We start from the raw sequence: 23,383 nt of genomic DNA on the forward strand, positions 1-23,383 counted from the left end.
TGCATGTATATTGTTTATTGCTGTGGATCAGTCAGCTGACTACCAATATGGAAGATGTTTGCCCATTTGTCAAATAATCCCATTTCTTGTCACTCACATTCTAGCAACATACAAAACTGCCAACCCATGCTAAGTTATCTGCAAATGTTCAAGTATGTAACTTTAATTTCTTTTTCAACCCCTTTGTTTTAGGACTCGTCAGCCTGTCTCAGCCCCTCTCTTTTCATGTCCTGACAAAAACAAGGTTAATTTCATCCCAACCGGATCAGCTTTCTGTCCTGTAAAACTTCTGGGCCCTTTACTACCTGCTTCTGACCTGATGCTCAAAAGCTCTCCAAACTCTGGTCAAAGCACAGCTTTGAGTACTCTGACTGTTGAGCAGCTTTCATCTCGGGTCTCTTTCTCCTCTCTGTCAGACGACACCAGCACAATGGACCCTACAGAGGTTTTAGTACAACAGCCATCCCAGCAGCAGCCACCACAGCTTTTGCAAGAACTGCAGTCCGAAGAACACTCCTCTCCTCAAAATTACATGATAATCTAGATGATAATCTAGATGAGCAAAGGCAGAGGGACGGTCTAAAACTCAACTGCATGAGTGGCACTTTTCTGGAACAAAACAAAGCTACTTATCAGCATCTTTCTGCATTTCAGCACTGTTCTTGGCAGGGACAAAAATGCATTCAGCATTTTTGTGTTTGTGTGTGAGTTTGCGGGGGGGGGGGGGCAGAATGCTTGCAGAATCTGTGTATCATTAAGCATTTTAAGTGGAGACTATGCATTTCATAGAATGTTTGACCAGATTAGTACTTTGTCCTGTGTTCTGTTTCAAATTCTACAGTATAAATAAGCTCTATATCAAACAAAGGTTGCCTGTCTAAATAGAAAATGTCTTGCTTTGTTGTATTCTATGGAAAATACTGTACTTCAGGATTATGTTTACAATTTATCCAGGTATTTATGTTTTGAACTTCTGTAATACATACAATGCAAAAAAAAAAAAAAAAATGGCCACAACAGTTGCACAGTGTCCCCACCCTATATGGCCTAGCTTCAGGTACTTCTCTCGAAGTCTAAACTCAGGTAACTTGGAATGTATATCACATTGGGATATAAAATATTTTACAGCTAAAAAGCTAAAGAGGGATCATCACTCTTCTGCCTTTCCTTATTTTATGCATTAATATTTCCTCATTACATTCCACTTTCTTGGAAAAAGTGCATTCAGATCTAGGGGGATACGAACCCTGGACATGGGTGAACATGAGGAGAACCAGCAAATCTGTGGTGTGCTGCATCACATTGTCATGTGGTTACAAGTAAAACAAAAAACTAAACTGTTGCATTTGCCATCGTTTCAGCGTGTAAATTGTGGCATTTTAAAGTTTCAGGTGTTTGCACAGTTAATGACTGTTAAGCTGTTGTGAATAAAGTGTTCAGTTTTAGGCTGCACATAAGAAACATTCCATGACGTGTGTGAGAGAGAGGCTCTAAGGCAAGAATGTTTTCGTTTAATTTCAGCAAATTCATTCCCCCCCCTCCCCCCAGGTTTCAGAGGGGGTGGGTGGGAATTTCCTCACACGTTTGCATTGGCAAGTTATAAGGACGTGAAATGCTACTGTTACCATTTTAGGAGTCTTAATTAATGTTTAGTTTCTCTTTTGGAGGAAATGTTCCATTCACATGCTGGTTGCAAAAAAAAAAAAAATTATCTCGGGTTTTTGACAAGCAATGATAGGTGAACTTTGTTTTATTTGTACAGTGGGTATTTTGCATCTGAACTTTAGAAAAAAATCTCTTAAAGCGGCTATGAGGTTTTGTAGAAAAAAACAAAAACAAAAAAAGAGAAAGAAAGAAAAAGAAAGAAAGAAGCAATAGTTTTTAAGTCATATCTAATCGAAGCCTTTCTTAGTACCCTCTGGTTTAGGCCCATTGGCAGGTAAATTTATTGCAGTTTGAAGGTGGGCAGGCAGTGCATTCGCTTGTCTTTCCAGATGCTGCATAGCTTAGAAGCCTCCAGTAGTGTTACATTACAGTAGCCCTGGAACTGTGCGAGTGCTGCTTTCAGAGAGAATGAACCTGCAATACAAAGAGGGACCCCAAAGGCAAGAGACCCACTCAATATTCTTAGCTCTGTGCTTTCAGTTCAGTGGAAGTACCTTTTTATGCAACCCTGTTCTAAGAAAGCTGACTTGCCCCTCTTCAGGAACTGAAAAGATTAAGACTGCAGCTGCTGCAGCAGCAATTTATACTCTCTCCGCTACTACTTTTGTGGAAGAAATTTGGGAAATAATAAAAAAAGGCCTCAGTGAAAAGTACCTAAGAAAAGCAATGAAATATACAGCACATGTATGTTGTTGCAAGATGAAGCCCAGTTTCCTTCCTCTCATCACCAAAGAGTTTGGTAATAACCTGTTAGGAAGTTAGACCGACAGCCTCTTTTTCAGTCGCTGTGTGACTGTAGGAGCAGGCGGAGAGTGGAAAGCTTAAAAGATCTGTTTTGTCTTTTGTTTTCACAGTATTTTTTTTTAATACAGCAACAGGCATCTTTAATCTTGCTAATCTCAGGCCTTGGTGGAAGCACTATATAGTTTGTATGTTAATAAAGGGTAAGGGAAAAAGCATCCAGTTTCTTGTGACCTAAATGTGTGTTCTTTGAAGTTTTACATTAAAGTTGAATATGACAGTACATCTACCTTCTCACCCTCTCTCTTTTTTCCAAATATAAATACATGGTCACGGTTCTTGATGTTATAGGGTTTTATGAGAAACTATCAGGTGACTTTTTAGATCAAGAGTGAACTCTGGTGAACAATATTTACAGTGATATTACTTGTTCTGTTTTCTCACGAGAAACTAAATATTAATTGTCACACACATTTGCCCTTGGCATATTGGAAGGCTCTGAATCAAATGTGTTTAAAACCTAATGCTTTGCTATGTAAATTTCCCAGCAGTTGTTGATCTCCAATATATCCTACATTCAGCTGTAGAAATTTGTCAAATATTGTTTCAAGAGTTTTGTACATAGTTGTACTGTTATTTCTAGCCACTGTGCTGAACAGTATTTCAATTACCCCACAATATTGCTTTACACAAGGAAATGTGTGGCTTTTGTTTTGTATTTTTTCAGTATAGACGTCCCTGTGTCTTATTTAAATAAAATTATTAGAAAAAAACACCCTACAACCTGTAAAATGTAGTGTGTTGTCTGTCTTTTGAAAGCTGTCTAGAAGCTGAACATTCAGAAAAAGCATCAGCTGTAGTCTTTGACTTTTCCAGAACCGAGGGATTGAGGGATCACAAAAAGTGCTGCCCTGTGTTAAAACTCCCCTTTCTACACGGAAACTGCAGCAGGAAGAAGAGAAACTAGTTGAGAGGTGGGATTCTCTGCTTGCATATATCTGCAGAAAAGGTGGTTGTAAAGTCCAATATTAATCATTGAATCGAAATGGTAGCTTTTTGTAGCTGAACTATTACTATGCTGCACGCTTAATCATTTATTTCCACTGTAACATGGTACAAAAACTGCATTCCACTGTACATAGTGGAATAAGGTTAGTGCCAACCTGACTAAATAATTTAGAAAACATTCCCTTCTTCATAGGCCATTCATCTTGTTACGATGATGTAGATTTCATTTATCATGACTTTAACAAATAGCACGGAACTGGCTCACTTTTTTCGCAACTTGTTCTCTTCAGTCTCAGGAGTGGAGTAGCATATCAAAATGGACTATTCCAAATGTCTTCTAACATATTAAAGATTCCAAGAACCTCTACTGTTTAGGAGAAGCTACAGAACATAACCTAGTTTGCTTATCATTTTTCAGCAAAGCACATTTTCCCCAGTGTAACAGCTTTTATATACGTGGGAAAGTGTCATCATGTGCTTCAGCACCCTTTAAAACTCTGCTTAACATTGTGACATGTTTTCCAGTAAGCTTTTAGTATTGGCTCATTTGAACACACTTCACTTAGTGACTCAAACACCATAAATTTGAGAAAAATCAGTAACATTTTCTTGTACTTGTGTTCCTACTATGAGTGCATTTTAGTTTGCATTTGAAGTGGATAGTTCTTTTTTTTAAAATAAGATATTTATTGAAATTTTCCAGAATAATACATTATAAAACAACAAAAAAGAAACAACAAAAATACAAAAATACAAAAAAAAGAAAAATATAAAAACAACTAAAAAAACACATAAAATTTCCCTTTACCTATTTTCTTTTAACTTATTTTCCGGACCTCCTCATACCTCCCTTTCTTATATTCCAATTCAAATTATAAATTCAAATCCTCACCATTAGTTTTTACTTAATTCAAAACCTTATTTTCCATATCTCTTAAAACATTACAGCTGGAAACCACTTAATTTCTGAAGTGGATAGTTCTTGCCTACTATATATATAAATATTCCAGTAACATGCTTCAATGGCAGTATAATCATTTTGATTAATCCATGGCTGTGTCTGCATTGTATTTTGCTCTTTGGTGCAATTCTGGGAGCAACTTGTATCTCATTATAGTTTGGTTGCTTTTCATTACCTGTTCCATCTCAACAGCTGTGGGGTTGAACTTGTGAATGCGACTGCAATAAATAAGAAGGGGTGGGGAAAGGCCTGCAACCTAGTTAACACAATGGTATGTGACCTCCCATCTTCCCTGCATGCACCTGAGAGCAATGATGTCAGAGGAACAGTACCAAATAAGGCAGATGAAGTTTGCATTCTCTCAAGCTATAGATGTAGCCAATCTTCTCAGCTTTCAGGCTTGTTTTAATAGGAAAGGTCCTCTTCTGGTAGCAGAGTAGGACTTGCCTAGCCAGGCAGGTGCTTTGGTTTGACAGAAGGCTGGCCACAAACAATTTCCCCACCCCAACTTCAGAATCCTAGAGAAGCTGAGAAAAAAATGAATTATTAGGGAAGGACCATCACCTTCACATCTGGAAAGGGAAGAGGGCGGAAACCTACTATCCCTTCCCCAAAGGGGGCCTTAAGATAGGGTAGGACTGAACGTGGAGGAACAGAAGGCAGGAAAGGACAGTTGTGAGCTTTCAATGTGAGACCTCCCTTGCGGTAGGCAGCCCAAGAGCACTCGGGGCACCCATAGGAGAGAATTCCTTCCTAAGGAATCCAAATTACAGCAGCCAGGCTTGACTTGTGTGCTCTGATCAGCATGTATCATCTGTCTTTCTCAACTTAGTTGGCTGCCCGTCTCTATATAGTTTAAGGTGCTGGTTTCGCCTTTTGAAACTAAATCGGGCATGGGGAACTTTTTTCAGCCCATGAGTCACATGAGCCCATGGGGGCTGCATGCCAGTGGTGGGTGGAGCCAGTGGCAAAAGTGGGTGGAGCAACCCATGTTCCCTGATGGTAAGAACTGTTTGCCAGTGGAACGGGCTCCCTGGGAAGGTGGTGGACTCCTTCATTGGAGGTTTCTAAGCAGATTGGGTGGCCATCTGTCATGTGTTGGTCTAGTTGAGATTCCTGCATTGCAGTGGGTTGGACTAGTTGACCCTCTGATCCCTTCCAACTATGGTTCTATGAAATTTTAACTCTGTGCATTAGGCTACTCTGTGTTTGTGTGTGTGTGTGTGTGTGTGTGTGTGTGTGTGTGTGTGTGTACACACGCCCTCCCTTCTCTGTGTTCCCCATCCAGACAAGCAAAAGGCATTATCAGAGTTCATTCCATCCAGGAAGAAACGTTTCAGGTGTGGAGCAGGGCTACTGAGGGGTTTGGCTTGGGGAGAGTCTAGAGGGCCAGCTAAACGGGGCTGCTGGGGGCCCACATTTAACCCCAGGCCTGAGGTTCCCCCTTCCCTGCTTTAAATAGTCTAGGATGGTGTTTCCAAAGCTTTATTCAGGTGGCCTGTGCTGTGTGTGTTTGTAAAAATAAAATCATACAGCATCTAGCACAACCAACAGAAAAACCAATTTGGTGTTTTGGCAAGACTCTTGGCAATTTTCAAGTGGTCCATAGAGAAAAAGGGTTATGAAGCACTGGCATCTGACATCATTAAGAATTGTTCCATATTGGCCAGTCCAAGTTTTAAGATCAACTTTGGAGATGCTCTCTACCATCCTCTTCACCCGTTAAATAGTGATCGTAAGAGCATAAGGTTTCTTAGTGTTGGTCTTATGCCTTTGGAATACTGTACTGGAAGAAACACCCTGTCAGCCTTGCCGTTAGAACTCCTTTCACCATTTTTTTTAAAAAAAAAACACAAAACTCTCATTTTTAGTGTTGCCTTTCGTTGCCTTTTGGGTGACTGCTCTCATTTTTTAAATGGTTGTTTTAACCTGTGTGCTTTTTAAAAAATATACCCCTTTGTTTAGTGTGTGCCCATGTTGAGCCGCTCTGAACAGAGCATAAATAATAAATCGAGTGATTTGAAACTTCACCCTGAACTGGCTTTGGAAAGTGATAGAAGAGGGGAAATCGTTGCAGGGAGACAATGGTGAGAGGACAGAATGAAAAGCTTGCAGCACACTAAGGCCACTTATCCCATCATCTGTCCCAGTGTCCCATCAAAATCCCCCCCCCCCCAAAAAAAATGGCCTGGAAACTGAGCAACGCAGTTAAGCAGTTAAGTTTGGCTCATCCAAGAGGGCAACCTCTTTATTTGAGAATTTAACACCTATGCATATCTCATGGCAGCTTACAGCAGTTAAAGTAACTCTCTAAGTAAAGAATGGACTTTGTCACAGTGTCAAAGAAATGAGCTGTGATAAAAGTTTTATCACAGAAAACATCTGCCTAGCAAGGCACCAGAAACAGTCTTCACCAAACCACAGAAGATGGCAAGCAAGCAAACCTCAGACTAGGTAAGCTACAATCTCTTTGTGTAAACCAGCTCCAGCCAATTGACACCCTTCAGTTCCCATTATTCTCTGGGAGGAAGTTATGACTGTTTAAAGTGGTATAATGGTGCTTTAAATGGTGTGGATGTGACCTAAGTCATACTCTGATCAGTCCCATTATCTTAAATGTATACATGGATTCCATGTATCTGATTTGGAGAATGTCTTAGTTGGGTATCACCCATCTTGTTCTCATGGTGCCAACCAGCCTGAGTGCAAGTGCCCTCTCCTCACCTGTAATTCCCAGAAATTGACTCACAGTGGAATTACAACTTAGCCTTAGCTGCCATGAATGAGTCTAATCCTTTTTTTTAAAAAAGCCATTCAATTTGGTGGTCATCACTACATTGTGTGGGAGCAAACCAGTTAACTAGGTCCTTTGTGAAGAAGTATATTCTCTTGTCTTTCCTGAATCTTCCAACATTCAGCTTCACTGAATGACTCTGAATTCTAGTATACAGGAGGAAACATGACTCCATACCTCTATAATAATGCTTTTGAACACATTTCCGGTGGCCAACATAATACTGGAATTCTAAATTTGATTATTTTTTTTTAAGCATCAACAATTCATGAAGGAAGAATATCAATAGAAAAAGTAATTCAGGAAATATATTTTCATGCCAGAGGAAATTCTTTTGTTTGAAGAGAAAGGGGAGGAATACTCACCCCCACCTACATTAAACTCCAATTATGCTTCTGAGTTGCATTTTCCTTGGCTGTGTGTTTACACCTCCAGAAGAGACTGCAAACAGCAGAAAGCAACTGCCTAAGCTCTCCTCCAGAATTTTATTTTGCAGAGTAATTATATATAGCCTGTTATCCTTCAGAGGCCATTCTCAGTTCTTCACATTAACTCTCTGCAGGGTTTCCTGGCATCCAACTTTCTGTGCAGAAAGTATCTCCATGTGCCCAGTTGACTTGAGATGTGGGTACAGCTCTCGTAATCATTAGTACGGAATGTTCTTGATAGAACTTGCATCAGGACTAGGGTGTAAACTAAGGTTTAGTAACCATGGTGGTACTTGCGAGGTTGCAATGAATGTTTCTGTAGCATTACCTAGATGACGTCTTAACTCGCTAATGCACTGTGGAACAGGAAGTGCAGAATATTCAGACAGCACTGATTGGTCTCAAGACGTGGTTCCATAACAAATATGGCAAATTGCTCCCTATTTTCAGTTCAGTTCCTATGCTCAGAATTGAGCTAGATGTTGCTTAGTTCAGGATATTCTTGTCTGCAAAAGGGAAGGGGATTATCCCCAAATAAGAGACTCTAAAAAACCTTGCAGTTCTTGATCTATTGTTAGACATGCTTGTTTCATCTGGGAATAGTGAATTGGTCAAGGTTTCAGATAAGACTTTTTCAAAGGCTGATATACTCCCCTTCTAGATGGAGATTGGGAACCAGGAACGTTGGCTCTTTTGTGTCACCAGACAGCTCGGGCAGTAATGAACTGGTGCCTACCAAAATGGCGGTATTGGCTGGAGTGAGCTTCTCTGGTCCCAGTCTTCATCACAAGAAGGGATGGAGATGCAGGCACTGGCTAACATCATCCAAACCACCTACTTAACAATTGTAAGTGTACATGGGTATCAGTTGATTAGAGAACAAAGCTGCCAGTTGGGCACCAAAACAGCTCCAATGTGCTTTATTTTGCTGGAGCAATGTATCTTTATAAGCATACATCAAGAAACAGGAGAAATCCTGAACTGTGAAGAACAGCTGTTGAGGCAGGGCACCTGACACTGGTGGAATACCAGATTTCTTTGTGGCACTGTAGAAGCTGAAACCACCTTAATCAATGCACAGGCTCCCTGATCTCAGGTTGGCCAGGACTTAAAACACATTCTTGCCAACCTGATTCCACTGCGGATAATAAAATATCGTTTTGATAATGTTGCACTGTCCTCAAAACATCTTTGCTTCCATGATGTGTCATTAAGAGCCTACGGCAGGACTGCTAGTTCCAGTCCCACCTGCCTCATCAATTCCTGCATACTTAAGCATAATATTTTTTTGCTCTCAAGTTGGCTTTCAGACTAGTCCCCTTTTAAAAGCAGGAACACACGAGCCCCCTTGCGTATAGAATTGCGTCTGTGTGAAATGGGTTACACGCTGCCTGCAGCCATTTCCAAAACAGTGGCAGCTGCAATAGAGCTTAGTGGTGAATAAAATAAACTGGGAGCCAGGGAGCCCTTGGTGAAAAATTCACGTTGGCTGTGAGTTCACTGGATGGCAAGCACACAATTTCTGACAGAAGAGGATTTATGCCGGTGTAGACTTCCAGGATGTACGTATGTGTGCATGTACAAGCTATTGTGCTGTATGCAAACAAAAGACTGAACCTCTCTGAGGGTTGGATCATACATGTATTTCCCAAGATCAACTGAAAGTCTGTCATATTAAAACCTGCAGCAACACACAAATCCCCAGCCATTTTTCTCCCTGCAGAGAGAGATACTTGCCGACACACACAAATGCTTGCCAGAATTTTAGTAAAACCCATTTGCTGCTATTGATGTTTGATTGCATTTTAAAAATCAGTTTGTTAGTTTATTATTTTACTGCTTTGTTGTAAGCTGCATTTGGAACTGAACAACATTTCTTCACTTCAGACACTTGGTCTTTTCTAGTCCAAGACTGATGGGCAAGCACTTTCTAGGGTCTCAGGAAGAGACATTCCCCCATACCTGTTACCTGAGTCATTTTAACTGGAGATGCTGAGTGGGGCTGAAACTGGCTCGAAGTTGAAAGGCAAGGTAGAATAAATCTTGTTAGGAGCTTACGTTGGGGCCTGCCCTTACGTTTTAACATAAAAACATAAGAAGTCTCCTGCCCGTCTAATCCAGCCACCCAGATACTTGTGGGAAACTCACAAGCAGGACTTGGGCACAACAGCACTCTCCTCGTCTGGGGTTTCTAGCAACTGATTTTCAGAAGCATATTGCCTTGGACTGTGGAGACAGAGCATAACTATGATGGCTAGTAACCATTGACAGATAGCCTTATCCTCCATGAATTTGTCCAATCCTCTTTTAAAGCCATCTAAATTGGTGGCCATCACTGCCTCCTTTGGGACTGAGTTCCATAGTTAAACTATGCACTGCAAGAAGCAGCACTTTCTTTTATCTGCCCTGAAACTTCCAACATAAACTTTTCCACTTCATGCAATGCATAATTTCTAAAAAAAATCTGTCATGTCACTTCTTACTTGCTTTACACACTCTTTGGAAAGCCACTGACTGGCCTATAATGTTTCTGCTCCTGTTATGCTTAAAGGATTATTTAGGCAGATTTAGATAAGAGTCCATAAAAATTACTCAATCTGTTCTCTCAACGACTCCATCCGAGGTCCCCAAAGGCAGCCTCTCTTAACTTAGCAGAAATTCATGCTAGCTGAAATCATTAGGGTTTTTTTAAAAAATAAACGTTCCGAGGACAGCAAATCCATCATCGCTGCTTCACCTCCCCACCCCTTCATAAACTTTCTGCAGCATTTAAAAATATGCTACTTAAAATAACAAAATATGCAACTATGGGGCAGTATCTCAGTATCTGCAAATCAAAAGGAATCCTTAAGCTGGTCCGATAACGGACTTCTAATTGTTAACAGAATGATTAACAGCTTTGCTCTGTTATATAATGGAGACTGTGCATATGGCCAGCATAGCAAAATCTTATAAAAGTATTCTACATACCATGACTTTTTGTTCCATGTAATATATAGTTTTTTAATTACAAGATACTATGAATTATATGTGTCTGGGAACTCAAAGATAGGAGTCTGGTTGCCAAGTTCCATTTCTAGACTCTCATTACTATAACTTCCATTGTTTAAAGCAAAATACAAAACTATATACATTGCTCATTATGCAACACTAAAGGACAATGCACTCTTTGCGTTAAACAACACAGGGGGCTTCAACAATATGAAATACAACACATATATCTGAAGGGAAGTTGAATTGCTGCAAATATAGTTCCGGCTTTTCTGTCTCAAATCATGTGTCAGTTCAGCTATTGTATCTGAAGTGTGATGTGAATTGGTGGCAATGCAGACCTTTGTTACACTTGTGCAGTACTCTCTGCACAATACCCTGATTGAGTGGGAGCCATTTGCAGCTCAGATGTCTATGATCTGTGACCTAAAAACAGCTCTAATTAAGTCTGACACAGTAGCGTATTAGCTTGCTTGAAAGCCACTGCAATCTATTCACATTATTAGCACCTCCCCCCCCCCCCAAAAAAAACATTCTACCTCTATAAGATGGCAAAGTTACAGCTTCAGTTCGTTTGTTTGGCTGTAGATCTAACATAGATTGGGACCAAAATAACAGCTCCAGAGATTTGTAGTGCACTGTAAACAGTACATGGAAATGCAGAAGAATCCTCAATATATTTTGGAATGCACAATCCATTGTTGATAAGACCACCAGCTGCCTCCAGCAAAATTTAGCTTTGCCTTTAAACATATAATTATGAGAGACTCTGAGTCACCGTCTTATGGGGGTTCAACAATATGAAATATAAATTCAAGCAATGTGAGATGCTAGTGTGTACTGGGATTTTTCTTTCCCCCTCCTCCATCCCAATAAGGACAAACAACATGAAGAGTATTAAGAGGTGATTGTCAGAAGCACTTTAGACATCAGATTTAGTTAAAGTGACGACGACAAAGGACCATTCCACAAATTACACTTTAAACAAGTACACCCAAAAGAATGTGTGTTCCTATGAGCCTCGAACATGTGATCTACTTCAGGAGGCCAAGGTTCAAAACTTCACAGGTATGTGCAGAACTTCTACCTTTGTTGCATTAGCTTAATCCAGGAAAGCCTATCATAAGCCAGGGGTGTGTGTGTGTGTTCTTCTCAGTAAGTCTTTTATGCTGTTTTAGGGCACTCTGAATATCCAGGTACCTGAAGGAAGGTTTCCATCAGTTTCAAATTCAGAAATCCTGCATCATGAATTTAAGCTTGCATGAAAACAGTGTCAAAGTAAATGTCTGGCTGGCAAAATAAATGTGCTTTTCTTAAGTAGACTGGATATGCACATGAAGCAGAATGAGGTGGAAGGAGAGGTGGCAGAACGGACTGTAACATTTCAGCAAGTAATCATGTTTCTGAGGCTTCCATATATGAAAACTAACTGGACGGAAACTAAAATAGTTGATATAGAAAAGTTGGGAGAAGTCTAACAGGATTATTATTATTTTTAAAAAGCAGGGGGAGCATTCAAAAAGATTATTCCCACCTGTGATCTGTTGGTCTGCTCTATTACCTCAGAATTCTCACCGGATTTTATTTTTTGAAGGCAGTGAATGATATCTTCTGATCAGCCCAGACACTGAGGTCCAGCTGCAAGGGCCTTCTGGCAGTTCCCTCACTGTAAGAAGTTACAGGGAACCAGGCAGAGGGCCTTTTCAGTAGTCAGACCTGCCCTGTGGAAGGCCCTCTCATCGGATTTCAAACAAGCAACTATATGACTTTTTAGAAGACATCTGAAGGCAGCCCTATACCGGTAAGTTTTTAACATCTGAGGTTTTATTGTGTTTTTATTATTTTGCGGGGAATCACCCAGAATGGCTGGGGCAACCCAGTCAGATGGGTAGAATATAAATTAAATAAATAACAATAACAACAATAATAATTTATTATTAAATCATGATTGCATCCATTGAATTGCTCCCATTTCCCAGGACAAAGGTTCAGCTACACTTTTTCTTTTTGTCAAAACCATCTTTATTAAAGGAGAGTGTCGCGACAGAACATGTGTGTATGAAACCAGCTTTGATGAAAAGTGCTTTGTATGGAAACCATGATTACTGTAAATACACATGTTGGCAAAGTCAATACCACCTGGTCTCCAATTGCCGAAACTGCTGGTACAACAGAACATGTCTGGAGGATGTAGTTTGGGCAGTCGGCTTGGACTTATACAATGCCATTTGCCTAATAATTTAAAATTAGAGAATGAGCACAGTAGATTCATAGATACTCAAATACAATTCTCTAATAATTAGCCCCAGAGTATAGATTTTTCACTATGGATACTAACAAAAGAAATTATAAATTAACATCACAGCAGTATGTTATATACTACTTTCTAAATGGTAGTATCGAATATACCACTGGGTCATGCAGTCTCCAGTTACATGATTTTGTTTTGATTTACACAAAGAAAAAGATATAAAAAATAGGTTTATTATTTATATTTCACTCTTGAGTTAGCTATGGCAGTCTGCCTGCCAAGAGCCAAGTTACAGCAAGTACACTAATCTATTCAGTAGTCTTCTCTAAATCAAAACTTCGTTTGGTACATTCACATACAAAAAAAGAAGTTGCAAACTCTTTGTACAAAACAAGAGCAAATAACTGTTACCTATAGAAAGGGATTAGGTCAATCCCTTGATTTTATTAGAATGGCACAGAAGTGAGAAGTAAGTCGTACAACAGTATACTGATCTGGTTTTAAACTCTTCTAAAGCCCCAATAAATGCATTTTTGAATGGTGAAGTGAGAGTTACCACAGGCAGACAACTCATGCATTGAGCAATTCGTGTTCTTTATCTGTTTTCCCAACTGCATCTGGGTTGGACAAGGGGTCCAGATCAGCAAAGAGGCTAAACCAAGCCGTTAGATCTTTAGAGGAACTTGCAGCTTCTGCAAAAAGGAAAAAAAAAGACAAACAATCCTCAAGAAGTTAAGATTTTTGCTTGACAGTTGTTTTTTTAAAAAATATACTAATGCTGACATAAGCAAACATGGTATGGACTTAGAATGCACTACTGATGAAAATATGTAATATATGCCTGATAGAATCAATATTCATCTATTGCTTTTGACAGAAAATTTAAATATTCTGCAGTTATTATTATTTCATTTCTATATTTTTCTTACATTTTTTAGAAAAATCTCAAAGCGGTTTACAGTTCTATATTATTTATTTATATAAGTTGCAACACACACACACACACACACACACACACACACACACACTGCCCTTAAAGTTGACTACAATAGGAAAAAACCCAATATATTGTAGTAAAATATAATGGAAACTAAAGCAGCATAACTGGCAGGTAAAAACGAAGATAGCACATAACAGCAGTAAAAAAGAAATTAAGAGGATCTTAACTGCCATTAAAACATCATTAAGAACACAAACAAGAGATTGGGATGGGTTTTTCTTGAAAGATAACAATGATGTTGCTCAGAAAACACATTTGAAGACGAAGTTTGATAAGTTAGGTGCCATCATAGAGAAGGCCTTTTTAGCAATTAGCTACTTCCCTGGCTCCTAAGCACAGGGACATCGGGAGAAGAGGAGGGTAGCCCACAAACTCCCTCAATTGGTAGATTGGCTCATGGTTTCTCCATTCCCAACCACTTCATAGTATTTTAATGAAATCATCTTCACTTGGATGAGCCTTTTGGAGGTTGTGCAAAAATGGAAAGGGAGATCACCAAAGACCCAACACTGGGAGGGCCCTAAGGGTCCATTCTGCCTGCAGCCAGGAGTACTTGAGTTCCTAGAGCGTCTCTAGAAAGAGATTTTGTCAACACAGAGTGTGACCAAGTGATGACCCAGTGGAGTTTTCAGTGCTGAAACAGGACATCTCCACTCAGGTCTTGGCAACATTTTAACGTCAACCAACAAGCAAGCATTGATAGTCAAGTGCCGATTACTTAAATAACTTGCCAATTAGAGCATAATTAGAAGACAATTCCTGAAAGGAAGCCATTTTATGTAGTTGCAAGACTACACACACACACACACACACACACACAACCAAACACCTGGAAAACTCTAAGCTTTGTATTGCTGTGTTGGTGCACACACAATCAAAGAGTAACGTGTTTGTCACCTTTCATAGGTGTCTTGTTGACGGTCGTGTTCACGCTGTTGGATTTCTGGGCGGTCTGTGGGACAGGCGTAGGGTTAATGCTGCTGGCTGCCCAACCTAAAATTCAATAACAGTTGCATTTCTGTCAATCAGCTATAATTACTTAACGAGCTCACACTGCTCACGACAGTAATAATTGAAGCTTGAAACTCTTCTGTTAAAAACAGTTTCTAAAAATCCTGTCCTGATCTGTTGCTTTACAGCTCTGGCTTCATTGCTTTATGTAGGTCTTTACATTTTGTACTTTGTATTATGTTACTTTAATCCTGTTGTAAATTCTTCTTGTGTACTTTGGGATAGAAATTAAACAACTCTCATTTCCTTACCGGTTACTGCAACAGGGCTGTATTTGAGTCTTGTCTTTTTTTTTTGCATTCACTTTAACTGTCTTGAGTGCTCCATCAAATCCATTCATCTACTGAAACTAACAGTACAGCTTGTTTTGACAACTGATATTTTTGAAGTTGTTAGCAGAGCTCATGAGCAGATCTATCTGCTGATTGGGAGTGGGGACCTTCAGACTGCCATTTCAAATAGTGAACAGGAGTCAATCCAGCCTACTGTCTGGAAAAGGCTCCCACAACAAACAGGCTCCAGCCCTTCTGTAATAGATCTGCTAGTATTACTACTAGCAGTTCAGGTGCCTGACACGTACCCTATGGGTCTGTAAGTTTGGTCCAAAAGGGTGGTTAGGAAAAACTTTTGAATAATGTTACAAAGTAGTGTTCTCCATTGCTAATACAAGCAAAGTTTACAGGGGAAATTGGCCTTTGGGAGAAAAATATTGGTGCTTACTAGCTGGCTGCTCAAAGAGCAGCTCATGATATGACTAGACGCAAGATTATCAGTGATACATTAAGGAAACCAAACCTCCTACTCTTCTGCCAGCAACCGTACAAATGTGGAAAAGGTGAAGCAAGCAGTCATTCTCTTGGCCTCAATTAAATTTAAAAATGGAAGCAACAGCTAGATTGTTCAGCCACAGAAAAAAGCTCCTGTACACATAAATTAAAAATGATTCCTATAATTATTATTATCAAAATGAAATACAGGTAGGAGTGGAGAAAGGGACTGCCTTTTTGTTAAAGCAGTCTTTGCAGTTAGAAAAGTAGCCAGAGGAGGCAGTGACATAATCAGTGGACTGACTGAAACACACTCAGATCATTTGTTCTTTTTGCCTTCTTTCACCTGCAAAGGGAGCCCTTCAACAATAACAATTTCTTGCAGTACAATAGTGCCTGGAGGACCAAGTGAAGACTGGGAATAAATGGGTGCAGTAACAATACAGTTTTAAAGGCAGACAAAACAGACTGAAAGACAAAGGCTGTGTATACTGGATAAAAGACTAAGGGGACAGGAAAATATAATTACGACAGTTTCCGGTGGATGTAAAGTGTTCCATATATTCTTAACCCACGTCTGAAGTGAAGCATGCCTGTATGATGCCTGCCTCTTTGCTGGTCAATGGGGATTAACAGGCATGCTTAGTTGATAAATTGCAGAAATGTTGTGCACAGGCTGAATTCAGAGGCAACACAAAACCACAGAGTACTTGGGTAAACCATGGTTTGTTTCAATGTCTGAACTTGAGCTTCCCCACAAACTGATCTGGTTCAGATGTAACACTGAACACTGGGATCTTCAACTGAGGTGTTAGCGTAATCGTAGTTTTTTATTACACCTGAAACCAGCTTTAAGATGATTTAATCCCACTAAAGTAAATGAGATGGAAGAAGTCTAACAGCTCTTAGGACACCTCCATTATTATTTTTTAAAAAACAGATACCGGTAATCAATTTAATTGATCAGCAATAACTAACGACGTGAACACAGTTAGGAACCTGACTTAGCAGAAGGTTTTTTCAGTCTGCGAGGATGCTTTTGTATAGCATTGTTTGTTCCAAGGTATTTTATTATTTGTAAATGCTTGGGATTTTACCTGGAACCTTATACAAGCAAAAACATCTGCTCTATTAACATATGATGCCATCAAAGATAATTAATAGCTAGATGGGAAACTGAGACACAAAGCTAGCAACCTGTACATAACTGCTTTGATCACACAACAGTGTTCTCTAGTTTACTTAACAGGCATTGTGGAATAAGGCAGTAATTTGCAGTTGAAGACGACTTGTTTTCTGCCAGTCATACGCTAAACAGATCTCTGAAAAATAATCCTAGCAAAGAGACATTTTCAATTAACAAGCAAAGCCTGTGTACTTTGGAAGAAAACCACTTACATTACTAGGAATGGAAATTCTGAAAAATAGTTGCCACGGTTGGCTCCTCAGCCATGCAAAATGAGAGGTTACTTGCATTTATAATACACCTTCAATTATTTAACAGGGCATAGCTTTTACTGGTTAACTTAGAAGGAAAACAACCTCTCTCCATATTGTGCTGGATGCCATAGATAACCAATAGCATTGCAAACAGTTGTGTTCTTTCTGAAGGGAAGTGTGTTGGCAGTAAACCAAGGAGACACGAACCCCAGCCCTTGCTCCACCCTGATCTCCCTCATTGGCCTTGGGGAAGTCATGCTCTTTCAGCCTGGGGTCCCAGCCTGCACTATGGGTTTCTTAGAAAAGGAATGACATAATTGCATTTGGCAAAAAAGAAAGCGTTCTGCAAATGTCGTAAATAATACATTTCCCCCCCAGCCGTTCCTTTAAGTGATCTGTGACTGTGTTGCAGCCTCAACTGCGTAACAACAAATGTACAAGACTGCATGTTCGAAAGAGTTGAGAAGAGAACAGGCCTGTAGTCCAAACTGGGTGTGGTGGGGTGGGATACAGCAGCCTTCAATTCAGGGCAAAAGCAAGATTCAAACTAGAGACCTCCTGGCTCACTATTCAGTCTTTTAGCACCAAACCGTATGCAATGCGGAAGATTTGTGAACGATAGTTTTCATTTAAAAGTAGCTGATCTACACTGGGGCCACAGTGCTGGGGGAGAAAGGTCTAACCATTCCCCATCTGTGCCATTTCCCGATTTAAAGCACACTCATCCAAAAGCAGCTATTTGCCACAACAATATGCAGGTATCCCACATCTCTCCCACTCACTGGCTGCTTTTAAATTTAATTGCCCTCCCTACCCTTGGTGATAGTTTGTAATTAAAAAAGCAGCTACCAACAATCATAGGAGATCCTGTTTGCAGATCTGCCCCACTGTGTCTGGTTTGCCTCTTAGTGACTTAGTGACTTTCCTATGCCATATCACCTTAAAAATCTGAGTACTTCAATTCCATTAAGCATCTGCACTACGCTAGACAAAGAGCCCAGATATGCCCCTGTCCACAGGCCTATTAAGCCAAAGTGCTTGGATTGAAGCCACTGAAGCCTCACTGATGACACACTCCTATTTTAGACATGCCAGTCTTGACAAGGTCCCTTTAACAACAGCTTTTTTTATTGCTACTCCAGGCTCTACTATTTTCTTCTACCTGAGGAATGTCAGAGGAATAATTTTCCCATCAATAAATGACAAGCAAACCAGCCCACGTTAACACCCTGGAGGAGTTAAGAACCCTTCACACACGTCATCCCTTCACTCTAAAAATAATGAGACAATTTTTTCCTTTCACCCTCTACGCCTCCCTCCCACAACCACCATCTGCCCAAGAAACAGCGGAGAGATTAACATAGAATATTGGCAGCAAGGAGGCTGGTCTGCTGTGCACGGAGCACTGAAGCAACAAGAGCTGCAAACTAACAAAGCACTTTCATTCTGAGCCTGTTGGGCAGATGCATCTATTTTACAGCACCAGAGTAGCCAACTGATACTTAAGGCAGGGTAAAAATAGGAAGAGGAAAATGCATAAATGAGCTTAGTGTGAGTAACCCAAGGGAAGGAGCTATTTCCTGGAAGGCACACCTACAAACCTCATGGGAGAGTGTCAGCCTGACTGAGAGAAGAGACCTGATTCAGATGTAATGCTGGCTAAGACCTAGTTCAGCTTTATGTGAACAAGCCTACTTCCCTCCTGTCTGCATGGAGATTGTAAACATTCATTTCCATTTTAAACTAACTGCAATTTGTTGTTTTGTCTGAACTGGGAACTACAGTTAAGTTTCCCTATGCTTATCCAAAGAAGCCAGGATCAGAAGCCATGGCTTGATCCTGGCTTGTTCTGACAAACCACTGTTTATCCTAACCACAGTTTGTCCCAATTTGGACAAAACAACCAACTGGTTAGGTTAAAATTCCATGCTTTGCATGCAAATTGCCCCTGGTTCAATCTCTGGCATCTGTTGATAGGGCTGGGAGAAACCCGTCTGAAACTACTGTCAGTCAGTACTAGAGACAATACTGAGTTCGATGGACCAGTTATTTGATCAAGTATAAGGGAGTATACAAAATTAATAATAATAAATTAATTAATTATCTCCTCATGGTTGTAAAGGGAGAGGGAGAGAGCACTTAAGCCCAAGGTTCATGCACATAACACTATCCTACGGTTTAGTGAAGAGCTTTTCAAACTGTGTGTCGCGACATGTTAGTGTGTTGGCTGCAGTATGCAGGTGTGTCATGCAATCGCTCCCCACGCTCCTCCCGGGGCTGGGGGGAAAATTACTGCTTCGCAAAATGATGCATGTTTAAAAAGTGTGTCACCAACATAAAATTTGGAAAGCTCTAGTTTAGTGGTCATGGCTATATCCTCCCAAGTAAGTATGTGTCTTAGTTCACATGCATTCATGCATGGCATAGCGCTCGGCATCAGGTTGGTGGACTGAGCCCATCTGTTTGCTAATCAGCCTAAAATAAACCTACCTTGAAGGGAGGACTGCAAGTCATTCATGTTTTGGTCTAAAAGCTGAGAAGGAAGGAAGCCTGACGCTGATGACTTATTGTTCTCCATTTCTCCTGCGGAAGAGCTTGTGGGCATGTCAGCAAGTGGGTCCTCTCCAAATACAGCTGTCCACTCTCTGCTGAATTCGCCGTCGTCCAAAGAAGACGCATTGAGAATCTCATTCAGTAATACCATATCATCCTTATCAGTAGCCTCAGTCTCCAAAGAATTTGCAAGCGGGTCCATTGATGCTGCTGGGAGAAGCAGGAGTACCAAAGCAGAAAGAAATCAGAAAAAACACAAGTAAGGGTTGAGGAAGATACTTAAGGAATGCCCATTCAGATCTACCAGTAGTGAAGGAACTATAGCTCCACGGTGCATGCAGAAGGTTCCAGGTTCAATCTCTAGAAGTCCCAGTTAAAAGGAACAGGATAGACCAGTGTTTCCCAACCTTTGGTCTCCAGCTGTTTTTGGACTACAATTCCCATCATCCCTGACCACTGGTCTTGCTAGCTAGGGATGATGGGAGTTGTAGTCCAAAAACAGCTGGAGACCAAAGGTTGGGAAACACTGGGATAGACCTTTGCTTGAAATTCTTAGGCTTCAGAGTAGACAATAAGGGATTAGCTAAGAGACCTGGTATAGGCCCTAGAGACTGAGGCATAGATAAAATAATTTTATGGGGAGCACCTAAACTAGATGATCTTCCAACTGCACCTCTCATTCCTCACGTTCTGGAATTCAGTCTGGACATTTATGATTTCTCACCTCTCAGTTTAACCTGTCTAGATGCCATAGTTCATGCAATAACTCATGTTTTGACAGTTATTTAAAATGCAGACACCTCCAGTGGCGTACACCCCCACTTTTCCAGATAAAAACCAGATATTTCAACAAAAGAACTACTTTGACTAATGATCCAAAATGATGAAAAACCCCTTTCCTGCAGAAGTCCTTATCATTGTTGTAACAGAAATGTGATTTAATATGGACAAGAAATAGAAGGTTCATGATGGATTACCTAGAAAAGGAAGAGCTTACTTTACAGTTACACTATTCCTACTGAGCAAAGCATTCCAACCAGGAATTTTGCTGAATGGGGTTGACCTTATGCTGGCTCAGATGTCTACAAGATGAAAAATGAAGGAAATACATAATGGAGAAGCATAGAATGCCCCCTCTTCCGGATGACAAGTAAACAGGAAGGGAATATGACTTGGCTGCTTTACCAGTGTGGACGGCAAAGAGATACAGTGATTCATTGTACTGTACATTGATTATGTGCCCATGCACTGGAGGGGCAAGAATGGATGCTCAGGGATAACAAACAGTGTCCAATCAACCACCGTTGGGCAAAAGGAGTTAAATTTTAGCATGTAGAAAATTCTAGGTAATAATAATACTTCTTCAGAAATGGCAAAGTCAGCTATGGAATTTGCTACCGCAATTTGTGGTGATGACCACCAGCTTGGACAGCATTAATAGGGAATTAGAGAAAATTATGAAGGATAAAGCTATCAGGGGCTGCTTGTCATGACAGCTACAGGTAGTAGACCTCTGAATTTCAGTCACTGTTGAAGGGGAAGGGAGCTCTTGTGTTCATTTCCTGGTTATGGGATTCCATAGGCATCCCGTTGACCCGTAGGAGAAAGCATGCTAGACTAGCTTAAGTTTTGGTTTTATCCCACAGGGCTCTTCTTATGGTCTTAGGAAAACTCAATGAACCAGCAAATGAGTCATTAAAGCCTACTGCTAGCCTATCGTTTTACTTTCCACCTCCCTCTCAAGGAGACAATGGAAAGAATGGTGGAAGCTTCAGAGCTTCCCCAAGCCTCTTTGAAATACGGACCAGCTTTCAAAAGCGAGCCTCACCATATGGGAAGTTTTAAAATAGCACCTCCATGGGAAATGGACATGTGATTCTACCCTGAGAATCTGTCCAGCCCCAATGTTTCTTCCCCTTCTCTAGAGAGCATGTTTGTGGGAAGAACTGTGTGGCAGAAATAACCCTGACCACCTTTACCAAGACATCTACTCTGTTCTGGACTGATGGTTTAGTTTTAACTTGTTTGATTGTACAGTGGTACCTCGGGTTAAGTACTTAATTCGTTCTGGAGGTCTGTTCTTAACCTGAAACTGTTCTTAACCTGAGGCACCACTTTAGCTAATGGGGCCTCCTGCTGCCACTGCACGATTTCTGTTCTCATCCTGAAGCAAAGTTCTTAACCCAAGGTAATATTTCTGGGTTAGCGGAGTCTGTAACCTGGAGGTACCATTGTATTGTATCAGTTATATTCAGATGTTAATCCACCCTGGGACATTATGATGAAGGGTGGGCAAGAAATATAGTAGACAATGAACAACAAGGTTACCCGTAAGACCTCCTGTCCCTGTAAAGACCTGCAAGATCTGTAGAACATCTGGGGAAAGTTTATTCAGAATATAACAGGGTGGTAACTCAGCAAAGGGCCCCTTTCTGCCATTGCCCCTGCATTCCAGAATGCATTTTCCTCTGTCATACGTGAAGCATTATCCATCCTTTGCTTCAGACATCTTGTAAAGATGTATTCTTTTTGCCCAAGCTTTCCCTGACCAAAAGAATACACCCTGTTATTACTGTATTCCTGCTTTTATCTGTTTTCATAATATATTTTTCCTAGTTATTACAATCCCTTTTTACTGTTTTTATTACATTTTAAATTTTTATATTTCTGTACAGTTTGTTTACATATTAAGCAGTTCAGAAATGCTTTTAAATCAATCAATATTTATTCACACATCCCAGGGGTGTTCCAAAACAATTTGCAATAATAAAAATACACAATCCACAATAAATTTAATAAGTCAATACAAATATGATATGCTTAAAAAAAGGTCATCAAAAAAAAAGGGGGAGGGGAGAAAGGATAATCAAAAACAACACAAATTATCCATTCACTCCGTACAAGGTGAGCATCAGTTGTTGCCAAAAGCCCAAGCTGTCTAAGTGCCTGGGAGAATAAAAATGTGTTTGATGCTAGAATTTGTCTGATGCCATCCTTGCCACAACTTCGGGTTCACAACAGTTGGCAATGCCAGTCTGGCCAACTTCATTTCAACCTACTCATAAGGAAGCATACTCCAGGGGGCTGTCACAGCTGAATTATTTCAGAGAATGAATTCCATCTACTATTGGAACATTTTTCTACAGTGAATTTGAAGACTGAACATTGACCTCATTAGAAACTGAATTTAGTATAACCAGCAACATACTTCTCCATTTTTCCTCAAACATGATCTCTTTCAGAAGTGTGCATGCACACGAAAGCTCATACCAAGAACTAACTTAGTTGGTCTTTAAGGTGCTACTGGAAGGAATTTTTTTATTTTGTTTTGACTCTTTCAGAATGTGAGCTTTGGAACTCTACATGCTTTTCATTTCAGTGCAACTACCTGAGGCCCCAGTAGGTCCTTTATCTGGCATTGCTGCTTTTTGTCTTCTCCAGAAATTGACTTTTGAAAAGAAGAGTTTATTTGGGAGGTGTGATGGGACAGCAGATTATCAAAACGCCCAAAACATTGCTGTTGGAGGCAACCTGGTACCCATCAGATCTTTTGGACAGCAATTCCCATCAACCCCACCCAGCTTAGTCAATGATGAAGCTGTAGTTGAAAACATCTGGAGGGAACCATGGTAGAAAAGGCTAGTGTCTCCAAATAGGCATGAAAGTGCTTGAAGCTTTGCTCCAAAACTGCAGCAATGTGTACGATGCTAGGTGTTTTTTGAAATCTTCCTGTCATTGCTTCATCACTGTGGAGCTTACCTAAAGTAAGTGGT

The 23,383-nt window shown here is 40.3% G+C and overlaps 2 protein-coding genes across 10 annotated transcripts in view; one reads left to right on the forward strand and one right to left on the reverse strand.

Annotated features, from left to right (window-relative positions):
* The window catches only part of GLCCI1 (glucocorticoid induced 1), a 47,584-nt gene extending 44,893 nt beyond the window's left edge, over positions 1-2,691 (forward strand). For 2 of the 3 annotated variants that reach the window (XM_081882121.1, XM_081882120.1), the window contains one exon: positions 193-2,691. In XM_081882121.1, coding sequence (XP_081738247.1) covers positions 193-544 — 352 coding nt within the window. In that variant the 3' untranslated portion in view covers positions 545-2,691. The remainder of the gene's footprint in view (positions 1-192) is intronic. The other variant, XM_081882122.1, reaches the window with a different exon arrangement.
* A 10,555-nt stretch (positions 2,692-13,246) lies between these two features.
* The window catches only part of ICA1 (islet cell autoantigen 1), a 73,056-nt gene continuing 62,919 nt past the window's right edge, over positions 13,247-23,383 (reverse strand). For 6 of the 7 annotated variants that reach the window (XM_081882184.1, XM_081882181.1, XM_081882180.1 and 3 more), the window contains exons 13-15: positions 19,548-19,820; positions 14,737-14,832; positions 13,247-13,531 (exon numbers count right to left, since the gene is read on the reverse strand). In XM_081882184.1, the coding sequence (XP_081738310.1) occupies positions 13,410-13,531; positions 14,737-14,832; positions 19,548-19,820 (491 nt within the window). In that variant the 3' untranslated portion in view covers positions 13,247-13,409. The remainder of the gene's footprint in view (positions 13,532-14,736; positions 14,833-19,547; positions 19,821-23,383) is intronic. The other variant, XM_081882186.1, reaches the window with a different exon arrangement.

Source organism: Podarcis erhardii (assembly GCF_964252035.2).
Source record: "Podarcis erhardii genome assembly, chromosome: 12".
NCBI lineage: Eukaryota > Metazoa > Chordata > Lepidosauria > Squamata > Lacertidae > Podarcis > Podarcis erhardii.